Below are 11992 nucleotides of genomic sequence, written 5' to 3'. Positions count from 1 at the left end.
CTTTGGTCGAAACATATCTAAGTTTATATATATGTATATATATATGTATGTGTGTGTATATATATATAAATACGTATGTATATCTATGTTTGTAAATATACATATATGTGTATCATTGTCAGCATCATGTACAAAGCACTATTCAAGCATGATGGTTGCCAGTGCTACCCAACTGGCTCTGTGCCGGTGGCATGTAAAAAACAGCATTCGAGTATAGTTGCTGCTAGTGCCACTCGATTGGCGCTTGTGCCAGTAGCACGTTAAAAGCACCATTTGAGCGCGGTCGATGCCAGTAACGTCAAAATGGTCCCTGTGCCTGTGACACGGAAAAAATACCCACTACATTCTAGGGGTGGCTGGCATTAGGAAAGGCATCCACCTGTAGAAACTCTGCCAGATGAGAGGGGAACCCGGTGCAGACTTCTGGCTCGCCAGCCTTCGGTGAAACTGTCCAACTATATAGATATATACATATCTATATATATAGATATCTATATATATACATATATATATATATACATATAGATATATATATACATATCTATATATATACATATATATATACATATCTATATATATACATATATATATACATATATATATATATACATATGTATATACACATATATATATATAATATATATATATATATACATATAGATATATATATACATATCTATATATATGTATATACATATATATATCTGTATATATGTATATACACATATATATATCTGTATATATGTATATACACATATATATATATATCTGTATATATGTATATACATATATATATATATCTGTATATATGTATATACACATATATCTATATCTGTATATATGTATATACACATATATCTATATCTGTATATATGTATATACACATATATCTGTATATATGTATATACACATATATCTGTATATATGTATATACACATATATCTGTATATATGTATATACACATATATCTGTATATATGTATATACACATATATATATCTGTATATATGTATATACATACATATCTACATGTTTAAACATACATATCTACATGTTTAAACATACATATCTACATGTTTAAACATACATACATATCTACATGTATATACATACATATCTACATGTATATACATACATATCTACATGTATATACATACATATCTACATGTATATACATATCTACATATATATACATACATATCTACATATATATACATACATATCTTCATATATATACATACATATCTACATGTATATACATACATATCTACACGTATATACATACATACATATCTACCTGTATATACATACATACATACATATCTACCTGTATATACATACATACATATCTACCTGTATATACATACATACATATCTACCTGTATATACATACATACATATCTACCTGTATATACATACATATCTACATGTATATACATACATATCTACATGTATATACATACATATCTACATGTATATACATACATATCTACATGTATATACATACATATCTACATGTATATACATACATATCTACATGTATATACATACATATCTACATGTATATACATACATATCTACATGTATATACATACATATCTACATGTATATACATACATATCTACATGTATATACATACATATCTACATGTATATACATATCTATCTACATGTATATACATATCTATCTATATGTATATACATATCTATCTATATGTATATACATATCTATCTATATGTATATACATATATATCTATATGTATATACATATCTATATGTATATACATATATATATCTATGTATATACATATATATCTATATATGTATATAAATATATATATCTATATATGTATATAAATATATATATCTATATATGTATATAAATATATATATCTATATATGTATATAAATATATATATCTATATATGTATATACATATATATATATCTATATGTATATACATATATATATATCTATATGTATATACATATATATATATCTATATGTATATATACATATATATATATCTATATGTGTATATACATATATATATATCTATATGTATATACATATATATATATACATATATATATACATATATATATATCTATATGTATATACATATATATATACATATATATAATAATATATATATACAATATATATATACATATATATATACATATATACATACATATATATATATACATATATATATATAATATATATATATATGTATATATACATATACACATATATATATGTATGTATATATGCATATTATTTGAAACAGTTTAAATTATTCAAGTGCAATGCTTTAAAGTTAAATTGTCAGATGAAAATAGTTGTAACTTTATTTAACCAGAGAATTATGTATCCACCCTTGGTACAAAACGTAATCTAACAAATGTGCATATTTGGGTTAGAAAGATCTTATTTTACATATAAGTAGTAAGATCTTCCAGACTTAATATAAAGTATTAACCAAATCCTAATTACAACAGTGGTAGTAATTAAAATAACAGAAACATACTAGGAATAGCCATGAAAATAACTAATAATCATTGGGGAAGAAAAGAAAAATGCAAATACAATGATATAAGACAGTAAACTGCTATTGGAAAAAATGTTGTGGGTGGTTCAAAGCCATATCAGTACTTCACATCAATTAAATGAATGAGGAAAAATTATATAAATTAACCAACATTTTTTTTTTAAGGCTTTGAGCAAAGACTAGTATTTGTTAAACTGGTGTTTCAGTAAAAATACGCACCTGATTGTCATTTAAATTGGTGAGTGCCCAGGGTTTGATATCGCTTGTTGCTAGCAGCCAATTATGAAGTGTCTCAATAATAAGTTGCTTCTTTCTGTGACCAATAAATATTTTGGAAACAAAACTATTTCACTATGAACAGAACATGTTGGTAAACATATCTACTTGAGACAGCTGTTACGAATGTGGAAGGTAGTTTATAGACTGAAACAGTAAAATGACTGAATTCATTCTCAATAATAAAAGTGAAAAGGATCAGAACAAATTCAACTACAGACACTCTGCCCTATAATATACTGTTTTCTTTTATCTTATTTCACGAGTCTAGCTACCTGTTTTAGCTGCCCAATTTTAGAATAACACCACCTTTTAAAAGCCAGCTGCAAACAACATAAATAGTCATTTGAGAGTGTTTTAAGCAACAATGTTGAATCTTAATAACTTTGCAATTCTCTTCTCTCCTGTGGGACCCTTTCAATTACCTTTAATATTTCATCCTAAATTTTAGAAGCTAATAAATTAGAAATTTGTGTTACTTACACATATGCTTGTTCATATATAATTTCTTGTCTCTTTCTTGCCTCTCCTTCTTAGAATATTTAAAAAAAAAAAAAATTATCTCCAAGCAAGATAGAAAAAAATCTGTGTTTAAACGCAAAGAATTTAACAAGAAAAAATATATAACGACAAAAAAAAACTTGCGCTCTTTAAATATATAACCAACTAATACAAAAAAAAAAAAAAGAAAAATCTAAACGATTCCTTTAACCTAAAATAGTTGAAGATAACTAGTCCTTAAATTTAAACTTAATTCATAAGAAACTGAAAACAGCTGGGGAAGGAAGTACCTGAACAAAATGAGGTACGATCCTTTGGAAAATACCATATTTAAAAAGGTCTAGTTTTTAGATGATTCTAGTAATAAAATTATTCAAAATGAAAAAAAAATCAAATTAACTACTGGGAATTTTAGTTTAATCGAATATTTAAAGGAGGGGGGAGGAATTATTTTACTCTATTTAATAAACGTTCCAAATACCTTAATATATTGCAGGTGGCATAAATGTGAAGGAAAAAAAAAATCTTTACCGAATTCTTTGGATATTAAATATCAGTTTTCATATAAAGTATTATATTAAGTTAAACCTAACTACAATGTAAAAAGCAAACGGCTAACAGAAATATATATATATACATACACACGTATATATATTATGAAGACAATTCGCATATATAGAGATAATAAAATTTTGAAACCGCTTTATCAATCAACTACTTTCATTTCTCTTACAATATACTACAGCATGACGAATAATGCCGTGTCAGAATTATTATAAAGAAACGAACAAGGAAATACTGAAAGAGGGCATTTCTAATTTATGTGACTAATGAAACCGTTCTACTATCTTTAAGTAGCTTCTACGTTATTATAACGATTTTTAATACGAACTGTGCAGTGTCTTAGAACGATGAAATTCATTAATTACACAGCAGACATTTTCGATTAAATGAAATAACGCCTTTTTCTTTAGCACCTGGCCGAAACTGTTGAATCGGGGGGTTTCGAGCCATTACACGCTGACTTCTGCTGCACCGAAATGTTAATTTCTGATCTGATGCACGTTACGCAATCACTTCATCGCTATTGTGTCATATTTTTCTTCATAAAGGCAACCTTGTTTATTAAAAACCACAAAATACTACATTGAAATATGCAGTGCAGAATGTAGTAATAATATAAGCAAGAACATAAGATGGATGAAATCACAGCAAGAAATAGAATCTAAGTGGGTGCTGGCAATCAAGAAATGGAGGGATAGACCCTGATTCCAACCGGAAATCAATGGAGTTTCGAAGCCTTGGATTTTTGTGTGGGTTGTATAATATTCCTTTAGCAATGTGAATTAAGAACAATGGAGTAAACGGGTGTTCATTAATGAGAAAGTGACGTATAAACTAGTAAAAATATTACTATTTATCCAGAGTCGGTTTACGTAATCTCACATTTAAAATAGTGGCAGCTGTTAATTCCTCTTACAATTAGGTTAAAACGACGTATAACGATGATTGAAATAATTAAAAGAATGAAATACGAAAAATATGGAAAAAATTATTAAAAAAAAAAAAAACACGTCTTCTTAACAAAGATAAATATTGGAAATGATACTGTAAAAAAAAAACAAATTTACTAATAATTAACTTTCAATATACCTTTTTTTTCATTCAAGTCGAAAACTCAACATAGGTAATAATTGAGCAGAAATTTCTTGATATTTTTAAAGCATCACATTTCATTCACTACCTCAGGTGTACTTATAGTTTAAGACGACCGTAAAAATAACTGTAATCAAGAACAGAGAAATAGACTCGTAAATACAATTAAACGTTCGAAGCAAGTAGTTAATTAACAGAACATTCTTCCATGAAAATTGGCTTTCTCTATCTAATATTATAACCATACACAGGATGGAAGAACGACATTTACACCGAACTGAAACGACGACGAGAGAGAGATTTTTCAAAAAAAAAAACCAAGCGGATAATTATTCTAAAATTACACCAAACTGTAGTATTTTGACGGAGACTAATGTAAATGATAAAAACTGACCTTTTAAAATTAATAAAAGACCTCTTAAATCCAACGTTGCTCGACAAGCATTTGAACAATGTCTATATCTGGCGGAGGGGAATTCCACACTGGAAACGAGGCAATATTGCTGAGACATCAACAATGCTGAGCCCGTTGTTTTCGGAAATGATCCTCATTCCTTATTCTATTATTATTATTACCATTTTTTTTTTTATTTTGCAACAATCTACAAAGATATATTGATCAACGTTTGTCGTAAATTTTTTTTTTTTTTTTACGGTTCTCGAAATTGGTCAATGCACTAAAATTTATCTCCGTCGATGACGATTTCGTTTAGAGGTCTCTGTAGCTTTATTATTTTTTTTTGTTTTTAGTTTCGGTTTCAGTTTGCTATTTCTGCTGTGCAAATTTTTTTGCTTTTAGATATAAAAATACGTAGCCCTTATATATATATATATATATATATATAATGTATGTATATATGTGTGTGCGAACGTGCGCGCGTGTATGAAAGAAGGGGTAAAGTGAGAAAAATAATTATGAAAAGATTCTAAATATTTAATTCAATCGACCCAAAATTTATAAATATAATAATTAAGACGACAAAAATTAATGATTATTACTTTCAATATGATTTAACAGCTACAATATCAAAACAAACATCAATAAATATAATAACTTGAATTAATAAATAAATAAATATATAATACAATTACGTTTGACTAACAGATCAAGTAAAACGGAATACGAAACGTTGGCTTAATCCACATGAGCAAGCCTCCTTTCGAAAAAAAAAAAAAAAGTCAGAGAAGCATGTAAAACAGCATGATTTAAGTTTGATGCAACTGAAAGGTTGTTCGCTGCTAACGTCACAGATTATGCCAGTCTAGTCTGGTAAGGTGGTCGTTCAAGAAAATAGCAGCAGCTTACTTTATTTGTCCAACACAAGAGAGGTTGTGGATCCGGTAGTCAACATTTAATAACTACTAATGCGAAAGCGCACATGCAGGAGAGTCACTAAGACATTCCTCCCAATCATTTTCCTCAAAAAATATCCGGTTACTGAAAATAAAAATTTTCCAGTTTCGCCTTTTTACAAAATCAAAATATCCAAAACTTAATCTTAAAATGATTATATATATTTTAAGTTTTTTTTTTTTTTTTTGAAAGTTATAAAAAATAGATGGAAATAGTTCGATTTTTTTTTAAAAACATGCAGAAAAATGAAAATCGGTTGGCATAAACAGATCTTAATATTCGATGTGCGTATTATCTCCCTATTAAGAGGTATCTAATTCGAACCGAGCGGAATTTCCTTGAGAAAAAAAATTGTCCCATTCTCCATCTTGATAATCTTAAAATTTCATAGAATCTAGTGAAGGATGGGGATTGTGCAACTTAATTGTGTTAGTTCTGTGACGCTTTAAAGAATTTAGAGCAAGCTTTTTTATGCTTACAGCCTTTGCCTTTTTTTACTATTTTAATACCGCACGCATATGTACATATACGCACACAGAGAAGCGTGTGCATGGTGAACCATTTCTGCTGTAGCTCAAATATTGTGAAATTTTACTATAGAACATATAGGTGATCCATGATTATATATGTATATATACAAACACACACGTCAACTGTTGTTTATAACGAAATATAGTTAATATTTGCAGCCTAAAATTTATTTTCAAAAATCTTTAGAGATTCCTTTTCTTTTTCTTCATGAATGAATTTTCTCGAAGTTTGAGAATATACTATGCTCTGTATGACCGACAAGTAAAGCAGTTATTAACAAGTTAGTTCAATTTCCAAGTAAAGTTCGTATCTGCTTCACGTATTTGAAGTAAAATTCTTTCCTTTTCCCACCATTTTAAATGTTAGAGTGGATTTTCTTCTTTCTTTTTTTTAAATAAATAATCATATATAATTGCCATTACTTCATATAAACCGGATATTTTCCATCAAAATTACATTAATTAATCCTTATACAGTTTGGGTCGCAAGTCTATCGTTCTAAACTGGATATATCAGTATCATTTTTTATCCAGTGGTCTCGGACAGCATTACGGCTTCGAGGAATATCCGCATATTTTAGGTTCACAAGAAATTACTTTATCTCTACTGTTCCCAAAATCACACCGAACATCTAGGGCTAGCTGAGCCAATCCTGATAGTGCATTCCACAAGCCTGCGAATGCATGTTAACATGTAATTTATAAACTTTATTCTTTACTTGGGAACTATATACGTCAATGCTAAATCCACAATACGGTTTCTTTTCCCCTTTTTTGTTCACCGGTCAAAGTTCAGCTTTAAATAAATGGTACTTTCCATTACTACAACTTATGACACACTTTACATCCAGCTTAACGGCTCATCATTAGAACATGTTACAGGTACACTTTCTTCTGCAGAGTAAAATTTTGTAATATCGAAAACGGTTTCTTTTCGAACTTTCCCCTCGTTTCCATGTGGAAAACACTAGATTATTAGTGTCGCTCCCAGAAAACACTAACAATGTGTAGAATCTCCGAGAAAAATTCTGCCAAGCAAGAAGAGGTACCTATCGCGTCTCTCCTTCGGAAAGGAATGAAAGTTCCCTGTCACCTTAGAAATTCACGAGGCCTCTTTTTGGATCATCGAGCCCCCGGATCGATACTAGCTGTATTCCACTATAAGAGGCCCGGACGTTGTGTAATCATCGTTCTGTAAGGTTACACATTGAAATCAGGTCTGCAAGAGAAGTCCCTTAACGGGACATTTTTTTTTCTTCTTCTAGACTTCCCTGGTGTATAATTTAGGAGAATGAGGGCGGTGTGTGTATATAAAACAAATATTGTTATTGACCAGTATTTTTTGTAATGGAAACGAAGTTCACAAATCAACTTGATAAACTTGGATATCAATTAACATTAAACAATTAATATAAGATGAATAATTGCATCTAACATTCTCAAATTGTATCAGCTGTGATCTACACACCTTTTCTCTGGACATTGCACTAGGACTTCAATACCCAACGTGCCTAAGACGATAGAGTGCGGTTTGAGTAAGATTTAGTAACAATTTCTAACAGATTGAGTAACTATGCTTCCTCGTAAGTTTTTTAGATCCAGGTAAGTCCTGATCTAGCAGTTTTCTGATCGACTACAATACAACTATGACCAGTTTGTAATGTAGTCGATTTTAATTCATTCATTGTACCTATACCTACATTATCTAAGTGTATCTGTATCTTTCTTTCCTTAATACGGTAAGTGTATGATTTGAAAAAGGTTTTGCTAGTTTCCAGCAGGACATACCACTGCGTAAAGGCTTCCCCTTTTCTACCGTCAAAGATTTTTCCACACCCAAACCCTAGTGAAGCAAAGTAAAATCGAAACCAACTGACGCGGCTAAGTCAAGCTCACATGATAGAAAAATTAGAGGGAAAAGCAGAACAGTTCAGATCGTTTACGAAAGAGGTGTTGTCGATTCAAGTTGTTTAGCCTCTGAATGAGCAGAGTTTATAAAGGTTGTCCCAGCTTTGACCATGCTGTCTATTATTTTATTTTCAGGAATAGTTATATCTATAAAAAAAAATTGGTTTTAACTCGGTAAAGTGTGGTTGGGATTTGGCTGCTATTTGTTGCAAGTCGACGACCACATACCAACTTCCGTGTTGGCTCCGATACGTGGAGTTAATCGGTCGCTTGGTTTAAGATTACAACCTATTGCGTGCATTTAGTCCATTTTCGGAACAGGTCTGAGAAGAATACAATGCCTTGATCTAATGTACCTTATTGCAACAATCCAACAGCCCTTTTTATCTTCCAACTTTCAATCTCGGAAGCCTTATAAAAAAAAAAAAAAAGTCAAGCCACTACTCTTTCTCTGACTAATGAATTAAACATAAAGAAAAGAAACAAAAGAAAAATGGGGGACATACGTTCAAAACTTGTCGCCGCAACATGTGTAAAGTTAAAAAGTAAATGTTCCGTATTTCTTATCAGCTGGGGCTTTACTGACGAATAAACTTCGTCTTCAACAGGGTGCTTTCACCAAAACCAAGCTAACGAAAGTTACATAGTGCCCAGTGATTACGATGAACTGTACTGTATCAATGTGCCCATTGACTGCCCAAACCTGGGCACAGCACGTGTGCCTTCGGCAGCGATATAGAAGAGTACTGGTGAAAGTGTACAAGGTGTGTCGACTCTGCCGCTAGCAGCTTATCGACTGGATAGATTTCGATTATTGCAACACACGCGTCAGTAACATAGCATTATCACGTGTTTTCTCGTTCGATATGTTATTTAAAATATTGATTTCTTAAACGATGAAGATGATAATATAAATATTTTTTTTTTTTTAAAAAAGGAAAAGGCTATTCATTCATCATTATGACTTTAATAACTGAATGTCATACATAGATCCTGCCTTCCCCTGCATAAAAAAAAAAAAAAAAACTTCATAAAACAATCATTGTTTTTGCAAGATATAAGTTGGCCTAAAGGAAGCAGGAAAAACTGCAAACAATTGATTCTTTTGTTCAATCTATATTAAGCGCAAGTTCTGAGAGACAAAAATGTTCCAACAGTGTTTGCTGACAGTCGTTTCTCCTTTCCTTTCTCTGTAACGTTAGATATCGAACACACAGATATATTCAGCCAGTTTGCTGCTGCTATTCACTGCAGTGATGAGACTATCTTTTCGTTCGATAACTAATGTCAGTGAGCGGAAGGGGAAAATTGCTGCCTGTTTTGTCTATCGTGACCACCCCTTAAATTTTGGCAGCTCCATATATATAAAATATTCATTTCCCTAAAAAAAAAAAAAAAGACTCTCTAAGTTAGAAAAAAACTGAAATGAAATTAAATGCTGATCAATTTAAACGGGAAAGCAACTTAATTCCTATGTCCATTTATCTAAATTTGGAATTCCTTAACAGCTGTGGGGTTTGAGGAGCTATCACACATTCTAATAGAACCCTTTTTTTATAGTCTAGAACGAGGGACTATCAAAGTAGACACCGAACATTTATTGTTTTCTTTTATACATAAACTGTAATACTCACCTAGGCAACACTGTCACTGTTAAACCACTTCCCTATTCATGACCTATTGAAATACTTCTAAAATTTAATCTCAACGCACAAACTGCGATTTTCGTTCAGAAGGTAGTAAATATTTTTGTTATGCTCATGTCAAACAACTATATACGTCAGCTACATATAATGTAAACAAGCAAATTGCTATAAATTACAAAATATAGCAAATATTTGAAACAACAAAAACTTTATAAAAAGGGGGAAGCATAGTTGTAGTAATGCTTCGTAAAAACGTAGTTACAGGGTTCGATTCTACTGCGTGCAATAGAAATATTTTCTCTAGAATTTTCGTAGTCAAACCTGTTGTGCGCTTATTTTTACGCCCCGTTGCATCAACCGGATTATCATAGCCATTCCACAAAGTATCAAACTGAAATAATTACTGGGGGTAGTTATTAAAACTCTTGAAAGCCGTATTCAAGCATGGTCTTCGTATCAGTCTTTTAAATCGATCTCTGTACTTGAACAATACTTTTTCTTTTATCCCATCTTGGAATGTAGACTCAAACGAGCTCAGTATTGGTGTCTTATTGGTCCGTTACGAGTTTTGTTTTACAACTTCTCTTCACAGGAGCGTAGCCTGGGTTTTCTCGGGACCCTGTACTGTAGCCAAATTGGCTTAGGAATAGTCCTCTATCCCACTTCCTCCAGTGCGACCTGCACATCTCACTGCTATTTCCTTTTCGCTGATTCCCGAAGAAAATATATATAAAATTGGTTCGACCACTCATTCATTCCAAGCTGACGAAAAGGCCGTGTTCTAACCACAGGACCAGAATCTACAGCAAGATGAACTACATGCCTGTATATTTATAACCCATGTAGTGGTATACGATTCAAGTGAAACTTATAGGTGCTCATGCTACAAAATTTTAAGAGCAGATTTTCAGAATAGGACTCCATATTCTTGTAATCCTTTTCTTTAAAAAGACAATCTTTCGGTATTCATACATGACGTTATGTGTGTTCAATGTACGACACACCTAAATTCACATTTGTTTTTACGATTCGTATATCTATTTGTTTTATGTATATTTTGACCATTTTTTCCCCTGCGTTTCTTGAAAGTTTCACACACACCTTACCTCCTGTCTTTGCAAGTCGGCGGTATATGTGTATGTATGTTTTTGTTTGCGTATGTGATGTATTCAGGTATATGTGCATATGACTTCGTTCAAAGATAATGTCGGCAACGTCTGGGGGAAAAAAAATCCCGTAAATTGAAGACATGATGCCATGTGCGAACGCAGAAATATTGCTCTTAAACAAATAAAAGCAGTAGAAAAACTTCTTTACCACTTTCGTTTCTGCAACAGGCAGAGCCGTCAGAACATAAGCCTCCAGGCGGAGCACTAGACTCCCTAGACTTGTAAGGTCCCGAACAACTGCCTTTTGCGCACCACGCCTTAAAGTACTAACAGTCGGACCATACAACTGATCGAGTAAGTGGTTCATGGATAAAAGTGGCAGTACATTGGTAAAAGCGTTTGTCATAGGATTTCCATAAACTAGCTCAAGATTAAATTTATACAAAAGAAATGATACGG

At 31.3% G+C, this 11992-nt stretch overlaps 1 protein-coding gene across 18 annotated transcripts in view; it reads right to left on the bottom strand.

Moving 5' to 3' along the window:
* LOC115209082 (TNF receptor-associated factor 2) overlaps positions 1 to 9579 on the bottom strand; it is a 65186-nt gene extending 55607 nt beyond the window's left edge. Inside the window, exons 1-4 of one of the 18 annotated variants that reach the window (XM_029777226.2) lie at positions 9285 to 9579; positions 4984 to 5113; positions 3313 to 3361; positions 2773 to 2976 (exon numbers count right to left, since the gene is read on the bottom strand). In XM_029777226.2, the coding sequence (XP_029633086.1) occupies positions 2773 to 2783 (11 nt within the window). In that variant the 5' untranslated portion in view covers positions 2784 to 2976; positions 3313 to 3361; positions 4984 to 5113; positions 9285 to 9579. Of the gene's footprint in view, positions 1 to 2772; positions 2977 to 3312; positions 3366 to 4972; positions 5344 to 5380; positions 5589 to 8338; positions 8651 to 9284 lie in introns of those variants that run through there. The other 17 variants (XM_036510196.1, XM_029777210.2, XM_036510345.1 and 14 more) reach the window with 17 other exon arrangements.
* Positions 9580 to 11992: the final 2413 nt, after the last annotated feature.

Source organism: Octopus sinensis, linkage group LG1, assembly GCF_006345805.1.
Source record: "Octopus sinensis linkage group LG1, ASM634580v1, whole genome shotgun sequence".
In the NCBI taxonomy this organism is placed as follows: domain Eukaryota; kingdom Metazoa; phylum Mollusca; class Cephalopoda; order Octopoda; family Octopodidae; genus Octopus; species Octopus sinensis.
Note: the sequence above shows the minus strand (reverse complement) of the source record. Positions and strands in the feature narration are given on the sequence as shown.